Consider the following 13,194-nt stretch of genomic DNA (forward strand, 5'->3'; position numbering starts at 1 on the left):
TGTGACCCTTTGTATCAATGACACCTTATACCATCAACGACCTATCACTAATTGTATCTAGAATGCTTTTGCTCGCTCTTTTCTATGTAGGTCGATCGTTGCCAAATAGAATCTGGACTCGTCGGAGAATATTATATGCTTCCAGTGGCCATCTGCGCAGGGATGCAAGGATCAATAGAGCCTTAAAGTCTTGTCGATATTCCCCAAAGACTACTGTCATAATTTGGTCTTCTTTAATTTCTTTTCGTCTTTTGGAAACTTTTTAATGCTCTAGAAATCAAAAACTGTGCCAAGGTTTCTCCAATGACTGGAGTACATTCTTTAAGGGCAAGATTATGATTTTGGCAAGTGTTATAGGGTTCATTTCAAAGTTTAAATTTTGTTAGAAAAGTGTTTTAAAAAAAAAATTATTTCATTCTTTCTTTTCCAATACTATAGAGTATTAATAAGCTATTATGAATAAGAAAAAAAAACATTGGAAAGCAAGAAATTTGAGCCTAATAAAGAAACCTAAATATTAAATACTACAGAAAAATAACAAATTCTTCAATAATTTTAATGAGGTGATTGTTATTTGTACTGTCTGTAAATGTAAATAATATTTTTGAGGTTAAACCATCAGTTTCCTATCTGTTTTTAAAATTTGGAAAGGATTGGGATTTGTTTCGATTTAATATATTTAATGTTTATTAATATACAAATACGATGAAAAGAATAACGAAAACCAATAACTCGTAAAACAGAAAAAACTCTGAGATAAATCAACAAGTATAAATCGAGCGATCTATAAAATCCTATTGTTGGTGTATCTACAATTTGAATGTAAGAAAAGCAAGAGAAAAAGTCTGAAATAAATATTAATTATAACGCTATAATGAAAATTAAATGTATAATACTAATATACTATAAAAAATCACTTATACTTGCATTTATATTTCTCAATAATTATACAGCAATAGTAAGCTGTACTCCCCATTCGAGGAACAAAGAATTCTCCTGATAGATTTTATGGATTTCATATGTGATTCAAAAATAAATATAATATGAGAAACAGAATAGATTCCTATTTTTTAACTATCCAAAAGATTGTATTTTTTTTTCGAATTGAACTGGTATTCGCTTTTCTCTTCTAATATAAAAATAACATTTTTATAATTAATGTTATTAACGTCTTTTGCCTTTTTTCTTTTGATTCTTCTTCTGTTGATGTTGAGTAGATTTTGATGGTGGTTTTGGACTTGGATCAACAGAATTACTTGCAGTGTCAGTTGATGAATCATCAACAAACTTTGAGAAGTCACTAAAAATAAATAAATTATGTAACATTTTATTTACTAGTTTGAAAATTATGGAGTCATAGAACATTTATAAAAAATATATTTTTGCTACTATTAAAAAAGATGAACGAACTATTACTATGGTTTCAAGATAAATTTTCAACTGAAACTTTAAAATTTGGTAAATAGGGCTATTAAGTCCTTAGAAAATGATCATAATACACCCATTAAGTGAAAATTATTTAGGTTTTTAACCAAAAAAAGCATTTTAAGAAACCTACAGGATTGGGAGCATAATTTAAAGTAAAATCCAAATCACTCATTGTATTTTGATAATGAAGTCTAAAAGATTAAAAAATTATCTTACTATTGTTCTGCTTGTCCAGAAGTAGTTCCTTGAGATCCCTTTATAACTTCTTTTGATCTCCTATCCCTTTTCTTTCTGTATCCAGTTCTTTCATATTTGGGTAACCAACGCTCTGGATCTGGTGGGACAGAAAGATCACAATTTTTAGGTAATTTTCCTTTACGTTTTTTGTGCTTTCTAGTTTTCTTCAGTGATTCATCTTTTGGAGTGCTACAACCACAATATATATGTAAAAAGTTGATGAAGATACTAATTTTTGTAATGGAATGTTACCTAGGAAGTGATTCTTGTTTTATGGCTGGAGTCTTTTTATTAAAGTTGATAGTAGGAAGAGCAGTAGTTTCCAATGTATCAAGATCTACATCTTTTGCAATTTCATCGAGTGATATTAATTGATTACTATATCTCAAAGCTTTCGGCTCATCAAACTGGAAGAAAAATCTTTTGACCACAGAGAAAAATGATTACAAGTGATAGAATTTACCTGTGCATATGCTAAAATTAATTGTGCTATCAATTTAGTGTCATATTTATTAGTTTGTAATAATTCTTCCAGGCTATTAGCAGCTACTTGCGGTAAACCTTTTTTAATGTGAAACTCAGCTGCTTGTCTCCATAAATTGGATAAATCTACCCCTCGCACCTGTAAATATAAACTTTACATTGGAATATAAACTCTGAATATGTTACTTACTCATATAATAAATAAATAATCACATTAAAATAGTTCTAAATGATGTAAATACCTTATTCTTTTTGTAAAATTCAACAGTTTTTTCAAATATTTTCAAAGCAGTCTCTTCTTTCCCAATGCCTAAATACAGGGTAGTTAGAGCTCCTACTATACCAGGCTTGTAACTAGATTCTCCAATGTTTTCCAGTACTTGGCAGGCCTCCAGTTTTTCTCCCTAAAGTGATATTAAGTTAATCGCAAATATCTAAGGATAGCTAATTTTTGGAAAAAATTTAAAAATACTTTTTAGATCTGTTTACTTAAAAAACGATGGGCAGATGCTATAAAAATAGTAGATTTAACAGAAGAAAAAGCAAAATATACAAGAGTATGCTTCAAGCATTTTATTTCAGCTACATGCATATTATTTGTAAACTGTTAAGTGCTTTACATCAGTCTAAGAAAAGCATTCTCTTAAGTATATGTTAGCTTTACTTCTTTAATTTTAGGGAAACCTGCACTTCTGGAGGATACATTAAACCTCGATTGATGAAAGAGGAAAATGTCAAAAGGTACAAAGCTATATGACAGAGAGTTAATAAAATAAAATACTAATGTTACTGATAAAGATATTTGTTAAAGACTTCTTTTGAAAGGCTTTGTCCTTACTCTCACCTATAATTGGGCAGACTTTAATTTAATATTATCTTTTTATAAAAGAATATCTTTAGGTTTTACTAGAAGATACTAAAACTTCAAGTACAAGTACATGAAATGTTCCGGAAGAATTTCCATGTGGGTGTACTCAAGAAGTGCAGGCAGATTTATCACCAGAAGACATATCTGATGCGTTTACTAAGTTAGCTTTACTAAGCTTTAATAAATGATAAAGAGAAAACTAAGTATTACACAGGTTTTTGAAATTATTGTATTACATCAACCTCAAAATATATGATAAGAATTCCACCAACCTCATCCACTTTCACTGCTGAATTATATGCAATATATCAAGCTACACACATCGCCGCTTCATCAAACGAACCTAATCACCTCATACTCACATATTCTCTTAGCTCATTCCAAACTATTTAAAAAAGTCACACCACAAAATCCTTGAGAATCAAAATTAACCAGCAACTGCAATACCTACAAGATAAAAACAAAAAAGGCATTTTGTTGGATCCCCTCACATAAAGGAAAAAAAGGACTTTTTAACTAGTGCCAATATTTAATCAATGCTAAAATGTAAAGTGGGGGAACAAATGGTCAACAGCCACATACAAGCTTTGTGAAGTGGAACTATGGTCAGTGCCACCAAAAAATCGAGGAGATGAAGTTCTTCTACCGCGTCTCCATCTAGGCCATACAGGACTGACCCATAGCTACTTATATAAAGCTAAACCTGAACTCAAAGGTGACAACTGCAAATTGACCTTAAAACACATAAAGATCATCATCAAATCTACTACAAACAGACAGATCTTGATCATAAACTTAATTTAACAAATATCTGGAGACAAAATACTAATATTTAACCAGTACACTCTTGATGAGAATTTTGCAATAAAAAAAAATAAAATTATGTTTAAATCTGGATTACCAGAATTTGAGATTGAGATTTGGACTATCAATATCAACAGCATCTTCATATTTTAAAAATGTTATTCACATAATGGCAAGGTAATAGAACACAGGATACAGTGCAAAGGTAGCCAAAGCCTATAGTAACAATTGTGTTAAACTTGTTGTTTGTCGTCCAGCAAGCCATATTGGTGCTGCACAAGATATTTCGACATTTACTTACTTGCATCAAATATATCTGTGCTATACATAAATTTATGTAAAGATTATCATCTTTTGTTTTGGATTTTTTCAACAGCTCGATAGCTTCTTTAGGTTTATCAGCTTTGATTAAATTAAGTGCACGTAAAATGGTAGTTTGCAAGTGCAATTCAGGCCATTTCTCATCTATAAGTTTACAAGCTTTCTCACACTGATCAGTCTGATTGATATAATAATTTAGGATTGCATTATTTAGGGCTATCAGTTTCCTTTGTTTTGATGGTAACTTGAAATTTAAGTTATCATTTAATGCTACTTTCATTTTCTTTTTTGAATCGAATAGATTTTGGTCTTTGTTAATACAAACAATATTATTGCTAGCTACTGCCATCAGAGCAATATCATCAAGTTTCAATTTTAAATTGGTTGTATAAAGTTGTTGACTTTCTTTGACTCTTCCTTGCTTTTGATAAACATAACCCAACTGGATTCTAAAATGTATATAGGAAAATAAATATTCAATTTTGATCAATATAATAATATCTTACTTAATCAATGCTAGTTCAATATCAATTTCTTCTTCACTAGTTTCATCTTCTTCCAGCATTTCTCTGCATAACTTTTCACACTGTCTAAGCTTTCTTTCAGCTTCTGCATAGTTTTCATTCTCAATTAGTAAACAAGCTTTATTATAACATTGTTCATAAGTTGTCTCCTTAAATTCCTCAATTGTATCCAACTAAAGATTAATAAAAATTATTATGAGAATAGCTAGAGGTGATACTATACATACTGCATCATCAGATTTCAAATGAACCATTACGGCGCTTAGATTTGTATATCTTTCATCTTCATAGTCATCACCATGCATATTCTTAATAATATTATGATATAAATTAGCAGAATCGTGATATTGTTCTAGCCGGTATAAAATTTGGGCTTTCAATTCCTTACAACGAAAGTCAAGCTCTTTTTCACTGGAATCAATGGTTTTTAGAGCCACATCAGGCTTATTAGCGCGATAATAACAGTAAGCTTTCTCAAATATCAAGCTCCTTAAAAATCGTGTGATTAGAAAAAAAAATCATATTGAAAAATAAAACCTTACTGTGTCCACTGAGGATTTTTGTTCATAAGTGAAATAGCTTCATCAAAGCGAGATAATTGGATTAGGCAAACCATTTTGCACTGAAATGCTAGGAATTCATGTGGTGCCACACCAATAACTAAAACATAAGTAGTATTTACATACACCCATATGGGATTTTATGGTTAAGAAATTTCTCACTTTTATTCGCTGCTTTTAACCCCCTTTCATATTCCCCATTTTGGCCTAATCGATTTAGTTCGGCATATTGGGCAATTAAAGTTTTTTCTTTTGGGGTTTTCTCCGTCATCTGTATGAGTGTTAATTAGTCAAATTACACAACCTTATTAAAAAACAAGAAAATTTAAACTATGTGGTAAAATATAAAAATGGTAAATGTCACGTCATGTATAATTGCTGTTGTCATAATCATGTCATACTCAAACTGCTCCGAACAATTTAATTTATAATATAGTGGTATGTTCCGCTAATAGGTTGTGTTTATTTTTATATGTTACCAAACCTTTCATTTCAATGCTTTCAATAAATATACTCCAAAACCTAATTTTATAAATAAAATAGAGAGTTCACTCATTTCAAATTAAAAAATTAAACTATTTTGTAAATAAAATTTTGACAAGTGGCATAGTCTGTTTTATTTATTTTGTGGAACATGATTGATTTGACGTTCTGTGTGCAGTGAACCTGTGAGCTTAGATCTATACTTGAGGGTACTGTACGAGCTTTAATTTTACTTTGAAATTCTTAAAATTATAAAATATATTAATTTAACTTTTCGGTGACGAAGAAAAAAAGTGGCATAAGTTACATAATAATAATAGATGTCCTGACGTTCATGTGTAGTGTTGTGACGGAGTACAATTTCAAGTGTGTGTAGATAGATACCATGCTTTACTAAACCAACATGGTTACAGTTACACTCCATATTGTTCCAACAGACTTTATTTTCTATTAAAATCGTTAGTGCTCAATTAGAATAGAAAAATTGCGATGGATACACGTGTGTCTCCCACACCAGTAAATCCTCAAGATGACACCAAAGAGGCAGGGGCATCTTACGCACATGCCGTCTTGAACTTTAAACAGCCCACTAACAACACTAACAATAATAATAACAAAGAGAATATCGAAGAACCACCGAAACAAATGAATAATGTTGAGGTAAAAGCAGCTGACATTTCAAAACAACCTGAAGAGCCCAAACAAATTGCTGAAGATGAAGAATCATTTACGCCAGTTTTAAGTCACAGCCGTAAAGACCGAAAAAACGACAAAATGAAAAAGAAACTAGCAGCAACAACTGAAAAAATTAACAAGAGTGATCACACAAATAGAGAAAAAGCAAAAGAACCACGTCCTAAAGAAAAACGTGATGAGAAAGAATCCTCGACAGTTAAAGAACTCAATGATGAACAAAGTGATTCTAAAAAAGTTTTTGTTGAAGCTCCCATTCCCAAAGTTAACCCTTGGCAAGTCAAAGTTGCTACAACCAAACAAAAAGATGCGAATACACAACCTGAAAAGAGAGTTCTGCAGCCTAAGAAGCAAGAAGTTACTGTTAATGGATCAGAAGGTTCTGGAGTGGTTAAGGCTCCCAAAGATAAAAGAAAGTATAACCAAAAGGTAATATTTTTAAATATTTCCTTCAGCAATCATTATAAATGTACATAAGGTGATTTATATATGGTTGTAATTTATTCTAATAATATATGTTCAAATATTGGTTTAACATTTGATTAAATTCATGTGGTATTAAATACTCATTATAGTAGTAAAGTACCTGAACCTTTCAATTTTCTACTCTTTAGTATATATATATATATATATATATATATATATATATATATATATATATATATATATATATATATATATATATATATATATAATATTCTTTGTTTACATTTTCTTTGTTTGAAAAGTGTATTGTTATTTTTAAAATACTGAATTTTTAAGTGGGTAGTAAATAATTTTGTTTTTAAAAATATTCTTATTTAAAATTATATTTTATCTAAAGTTTCCTCTACAACAAGCAATATTTTTAGTTTTCAATTCATTTCAAAACTTTCAGATCTGCCTCAAGTTATGTAATCATTTTTATTTTGTCTTTTTTTTGCTACAGATTTTTCAAGTGGCGACCTTATTTTCATGTTCCCTATCCTATTCACTTTTTATATTTCAAATGGTTTTTAGAACATTCCAAAAAGTTAATAATATTTGCCATTCTCACAGAACAATTATTTACTAAGTAATGAGTTATAAACATATAAAAACTGAATATATGATGCTTGTTTAAATATATTGTCTTTAATAAAAGTACTTTCTTAGATGTAAGAGGGTTCAGATTTCCCTTGTACCCATTTCTACTACTTCTTCAACACTTCCAAAGTTTTTTTTTTGGTTGCATGCCAGTTTTTTATTTGCTTCTCCCATTCTTTTATAAATCTCAACCTTTTTCCAGTCTACTTTTTTTTCTAATTCATACTGGTTGTAAATAGATGATCTAATCACAATAAATGTTTCATAATAGCAATTTATCTTTCAGGAATTGTTTTTTTTTATTTTAATTTGAGAAATTCAACTTGTAAATTGTATATCAAAAATAACTTCATTATTTATTTACATATTTTTTTGACCTAATAATGTCAACTTAAAAAAACATACTTGAATAGAATAAACTACTATTGTGCCAATATGATGGCGACAGATTTTTTATTTTAATTTTGTAATTAATTTCGTTTTATATAACAATAAGAAAAATTTGGAGTGTGAAGATTAAATAAGGATTTAATTACCAATTTAAATCACGAATAATATTTGCTCTTTTGAATAATTAATAATATTTTGACTTCTGATTTCAAAAAAAAACCTGCATCAATATATTTTCACGGTAAGTTTAATATTAAATATCCAGTAAAATTATGACCTAATTAATTTGCGGAATTTAAACATATTCATCTGTGTAAATGTCTTTATTTAAATATTTGTGAAGATTTGCTATGATTTCCTTATGTTAAATCGTCATAATGAAATTTTAATTAATTCTAATGTCTCTCTCCAAATTTTTGGATTTATGTTCAAAAGTAGCTGATATGAATATTTAATAAAACAAAGCTTGAACTGGTTCCAATGAATTTATATGCTTATTCAATTTATTATATTAAATTAATTCCTCAATATCATCGATTTTTGTAACTTAAGTCCAGTACTATCACATACCAAATGATAGTCCCACTGAATTAGGTAAGTTTGAAAAATTTGAATACAAAACAATTATTGTCATTGTTTGAAGATGAAGTGACGTAATTCTATCCTACTTTTTTACCTATATTGAATTAATATTCTGACCAACAATTCATCATCAATAATTATACAAAGTAACTTGACTAAAAAAATCCCCTATACAATCAATTTCTGTTAAAAATATGATTGATAAAATAAAATTATTCACATTATTTATCCTACATTTAATTATATATTTAAAAAATTGCATAAATTATTATTTTTAAACTGAATAAGGAAGGAGGATTTAAGTGGAAAAACACTTCATGAAAATATTTACTGTTGAAGATTAGATAAGAACCAAAACATGAATGCTTTTTTATTGGTTGTCAGATTGACACAACCCATGGATGTGTTACAAAAACATGATTTTAAAAGTTACAGCTCTCTGATTCCATTGTTGTAGTTAATAAGAATTTGTTAATAAATAGGATATTATACAATATACAAATAATCTAATGTTGAAGGTAATATGAAAATGTAAAATGCCTATTCAATAAAACTAGTTTGGTCAGTTGAATAACTGGGTATTAGGTATTAGTATACATAATTACAGTGACTTACTTAAGGGGAGTAAATAGATGGAAAAAAATTTGTTCTAATTAAATAATTGGTGAAATCAAATTGAAAATCAAAAATATTTTGTGAACCATTGAAAATTAAATCTAAAATATGATTTTAATACTTCTTTTAAATTAAAAGGAGATACCATACCATTGTTTAAGGATGTTTATCCAATATTAAATTCAAATTAATCATAACTTCAATAGAAATAATAGAAAAAAAATTTTGTCCAACATATCAATTATACAAGTACTGAATAATACTTTTGTATTAATACAAATACATACAAAGAGATATAATATTCTTGAGATGTTTTATAAAATATTATTAACTATTTTTAATACCATTTCTAGCTTTTACTTAAATGTATTTGAACTGTATCAAATTGAACAGTTTATTGACGAAGTTTTCCACAAAAGAAATTAATTTTCTACAACAATGATGGTTTTCATGATTGTACAACACAATATTTGGTGCAAAACATGTTACCAAGCAAAATTGTCATTACAAGCAAGTGAACCTTTGAGCTGGTACTAATGCAAGATCAAATCCAACAAGATGCAGATCCACTCCACTTCCTTTCAATTAGATGCTTGCAAGGAATGATATAATGAGAGAGTGTACAACAAACTTCTCAATTGCACAAATGCATTAAGGTCTTTCTCACCTACAGTCTAAAGAACGCCATATTTCTATTTATTTAAAGAAATTTATGAATTACATAAATCTCACAAAGCGACGCCACTGCTTATCGCAGACTGTCTAGCAGGAATATTCCAAAAAAATTGTGTACATACAGCTTCGGCCAATAGAAATGCATTTTTTTACGATTAGATGTTTTCATTGGTAAATAGTGGAGATGATGGTAATTTTATAGTTTCACGGTCCCCTCGTTTTTTGGCTCAAGAAAATATTTAAAGCCCCGAAACTAATATAAGCTTTCATTTTTTTTTATTCCCATAAGTTTTTTCGTAAATCTGCCGTAAAAACGAAGATTTAACAAAAAATTCATTGAAATCGGATGATTTTGCGATCTTCCAGAGTCAGCGAAATTATAATATTACCGAGATGATGAGTCCACGTGGACTGACATATTGTTAGATATTTTATACGGGGTCTAAACATTATTTTTCATTTCTTAATTTGATATAAGTGTCGGGCATAACTGTCTTCTGCAATTGATATTATGAGAACTATACCATTACGGTTCCTATAAAAAACTAGATCATTTTTTAAAGCTATAAAAATTTTTTCCATTAAAACCAGGTAATGATAATTTAATTCATTGGACATAATAATGTTGAAATAGGTTTTTATAATTGGTTTGGGACAAAAATGTCAAGGTCACCCTCACATTATTTAAAATATAGCAACTGGAATTATTGCTTGTATTAAGTAACAGTGGTGTAGTTGTCGTTAATTGAAATTAATAAGGGATTTTGAATTGTCATTGTCAAAATTATTGGTTACCTGTAATAAATTATTATATAGCAATTTTATCAACTATTCTATCAGTGGTGGAACGTGTAATAAATTGTATTCAGTTTGTTTAATCAGCAAATGGATAATTGCTATGAAAAATCCACATGAATGCCAACTTGCAGTAATTTATCTGCAAATTGATAATAATTTCTGAAACCTCCTCAAATTTGTTCCAAACAAAAACATGAATCATTGGCTATTCCTTAATGTAAATCCTTGTTTAGTTACATTTACACTACAGAGTGTATAATAAAAATGGAACATAGAAACCACGATGGTTACAGATATATTGAACAGGACCGTATCTGTACTAACTAAATTATATATCGATATAATTTGGAATAACCGTGAAAGAAATTATAATTTTTTTTAATAATCGTTTGTATTTATTACACTAGACAACAAAAAAACTTTTTTCCTCGTGAATAAGATTATGGTTTACGTAATTCTTAAAGAAAAAATAAATGAACTGGAACAAAATTGAGTAACGTCATATTTTTGTGAGAAATGAATTTACTGTTTTGGAAAAACTTTAGTATTTATGAAACTCCAATTTTATTATCAGCACTAAAAAAATATGTTTTCCTAGAGTGTTTGCAAGAACTGCTGTTTTCCATTTTCCTTAGTAGCGCTTTTCAATTGTGGCGATATCTTGATGAAAGCGCTCTCCATGCTCGTATTTTCAAGGACACATTACATCCCAATTTTTAATACGCATTGAGCATTTTTTTATGAGGTCATCACTAAATGGCGAGTTGTTTTTTTCAGCTATGAACATGGCCAAAGTATTCTATCTAACATTTTGTTTTTACGATCAAGAATTTCGATGTTTGTATCGACCAAATTATTTTATAAAATGTTTTAACACGTGTATCATAAGACTTATAGTTCTCAAAAGTGAATTTCAACTAATCTTGTGAACTTTATCTTACCAGGTCCTTGGTAGTTTCATACTATTTTTACTGGGCAGCTTAAGTGATACTAAATGCACTTCATCTACACCTACTGCTTGCAGTCCAGCAACAGATTTGCGCTTACTAAGTTAAAAGAGTCATAATTGCTTTCATAACGTTCTATTTCTGCACACTCATGTGCATACCATACTGTCCTGGCTTCCCTGATTGTTTTCTTATCAATCTCTGAATTCTCTGTATTCTTATCATCTTATTACCTTTTACTTTCCATTTCTCATGCATTATAGAAAGTATTTCGTCTGTAATTATCTTTTTTTTGTGTATCTCTCAGTTTCTTTATGTTTTACCTAAAAAGTTTTCAGTAACTTCCACAAACTCCAACCAAGTTTTTTTTTCCATTTAAGGAGTTAATGAATGCCAGATCTTTAATTACCGTTTTGACGTCGGGTACTTTATTCTAGCGTCACTCAAAAAAGGAAATTTTTATTTTGAAAATTTCAAACCCCCACCACCTTTGCCCACGGCTATTCCAAAATTTTTGTTTACATTTACGGTTGTCTCTACTATCAACTTTCATATTCTATTAACAATGATAAACAAGTTTTTTTAATATATAACATCACTCAACAAGTCGTGTGACTGACACATAGATGGCACTGCCATTGTCAAATCCATATGACGTTTATGAAGTACCAACTTTCAAAAGACTATTTGTAAAATTTCATGACATTTCGATCAGTCAGAAAAAAGTGACAGACATTTAAGGGAAGCTACTTTTATTATTTTCAAAACAATGGATTCCAAACGATTTCGTGTGTTAATTTAGAATTGCTTCTTGATGGAAAAAATTTAACTTTTCTAATTGTTCTTCTGTTAATTGCACCTTGAAATAAATTGTTTCTCTCTGTGTTTTTTCTATAATTACGATTCTATCCGAATAACCTTCGAACATTGATAAATGCTCAAAACTTTCTCAAGCTTTTCCCTTAAGGGGCAAGCAGCAAGCTTTCTAAATCTGTTATAAAATTTTTTCGAACAATTATCAATGTCCTTGGGTTATAATTACTGAGAATTTTATATTTTTGGAATCTCTTTATATAGGACAATGTACAAGTTCCTGTTTTAAAAATAAGTGTGATGACCATAGGTATTTATTTTTGAATTACAGTTCATTTTTAAGCTAGACTAAAATATATAAATTCTGTCAGTTTTGTTTGTCTTATCACAGCGATAAAGATAGGGGAAACAATTTATTATATCGATGTTATTTTATTTTCTTTCTTTGTTTATGTAACACTTGGTTTGTAAATAACTTTCAACAAGCTGACAAATTTAAATAAAAACATTCCCAAGAAACGATTCAGTTAAAATTTTTGATAATAATATTGAATCATCAATTACTCGCGTAATTGCAAAGATTATCATTATTACACCTGATAGGCCAAATAAAACATTCCTACTTGAATTTCTTTTGTGCCTAATCACCTATTGGCACTTAATTATTTTGTTTATATATAAAAAGGAATGCAGTAAACATTGATACGTATTGACGTTTTCGAGTTCTGCATTTAAATTTTTTTACTAAAGAATTTATTTTTCATTACTTCCGATCATTATTAATATATTTCATTGATAAAGCGTCGAGTGACTAATTAAGAAAAACACATTTTTTTTCCAAAAATAGATTTTATTCATCAATGTAATATCCTTCAAAAACAATACAGTCATTTCAACGCTTCTCTAAC

General features: G+C 29.0%; 2 protein-coding genes across 2 annotated transcripts in view; one reads left to right on the forward strand and one right to left on the reverse strand.

Moving 5' to 3' along the window:
- Positions 1-659: 659 nt before the first annotated feature.
- Positions 660-5,633, reverse strand: LOC130892364 (signal recognition particle subunit SRP72). Its single transcript, XM_057797761.1, has 10 exons — positions 5,388-5,633; positions 5,208-5,325; positions 4,893-5,154; positions 4,648-4,838; positions 4,122-4,590; positions 2,391-2,552; positions 2,129-2,287; positions 1,918-2,072; positions 1,645-1,854; positions 660-1,300 (listed from the first exon to the last, which is right to left on the reverse strand). The coding sequence occupies exons 1-10, from the start codon at positions 5,494-5,496 to the stop codon at positions 1,165-1,167; spliced, it is 1,971 nt and encodes a 656-aa protein (XP_057653744.1). The 5' UTR covers positions 5,497-5,633; the 3' UTR covers positions 660-1,164.
- A 226-nt stretch (positions 5,634-5,859) lies between these two features.
- Positions 5,860-13,194, forward strand: part of LOC130901775 (la-related protein 1B) — a 33,371-nt gene continuing 26,036 nt past the window's right edge. The window contains exon 1 of the mRNA XM_057813371.1: positions 5,860-6,830. Within this exon, the coding sequence (XP_057669354.1) occupies positions 6,198-6,830 (633 nt within the window). The 5' untranslated portion in view covers positions 5,860-6,197. The remainder of the gene's footprint in view (positions 6,831-13,194) is intronic.

The sequence above is a fragment of the Diorhabda carinulata genome, chromosome 1 (assembly GCF_026250575.1).
Source record: "Diorhabda carinulata isolate Delta chromosome 1, icDioCari1.1, whole genome shotgun sequence".
NCBI lineage: Eukaryota > Metazoa > Arthropoda > Insecta > Coleoptera > Chrysomelidae > Diorhabda > Diorhabda carinulata.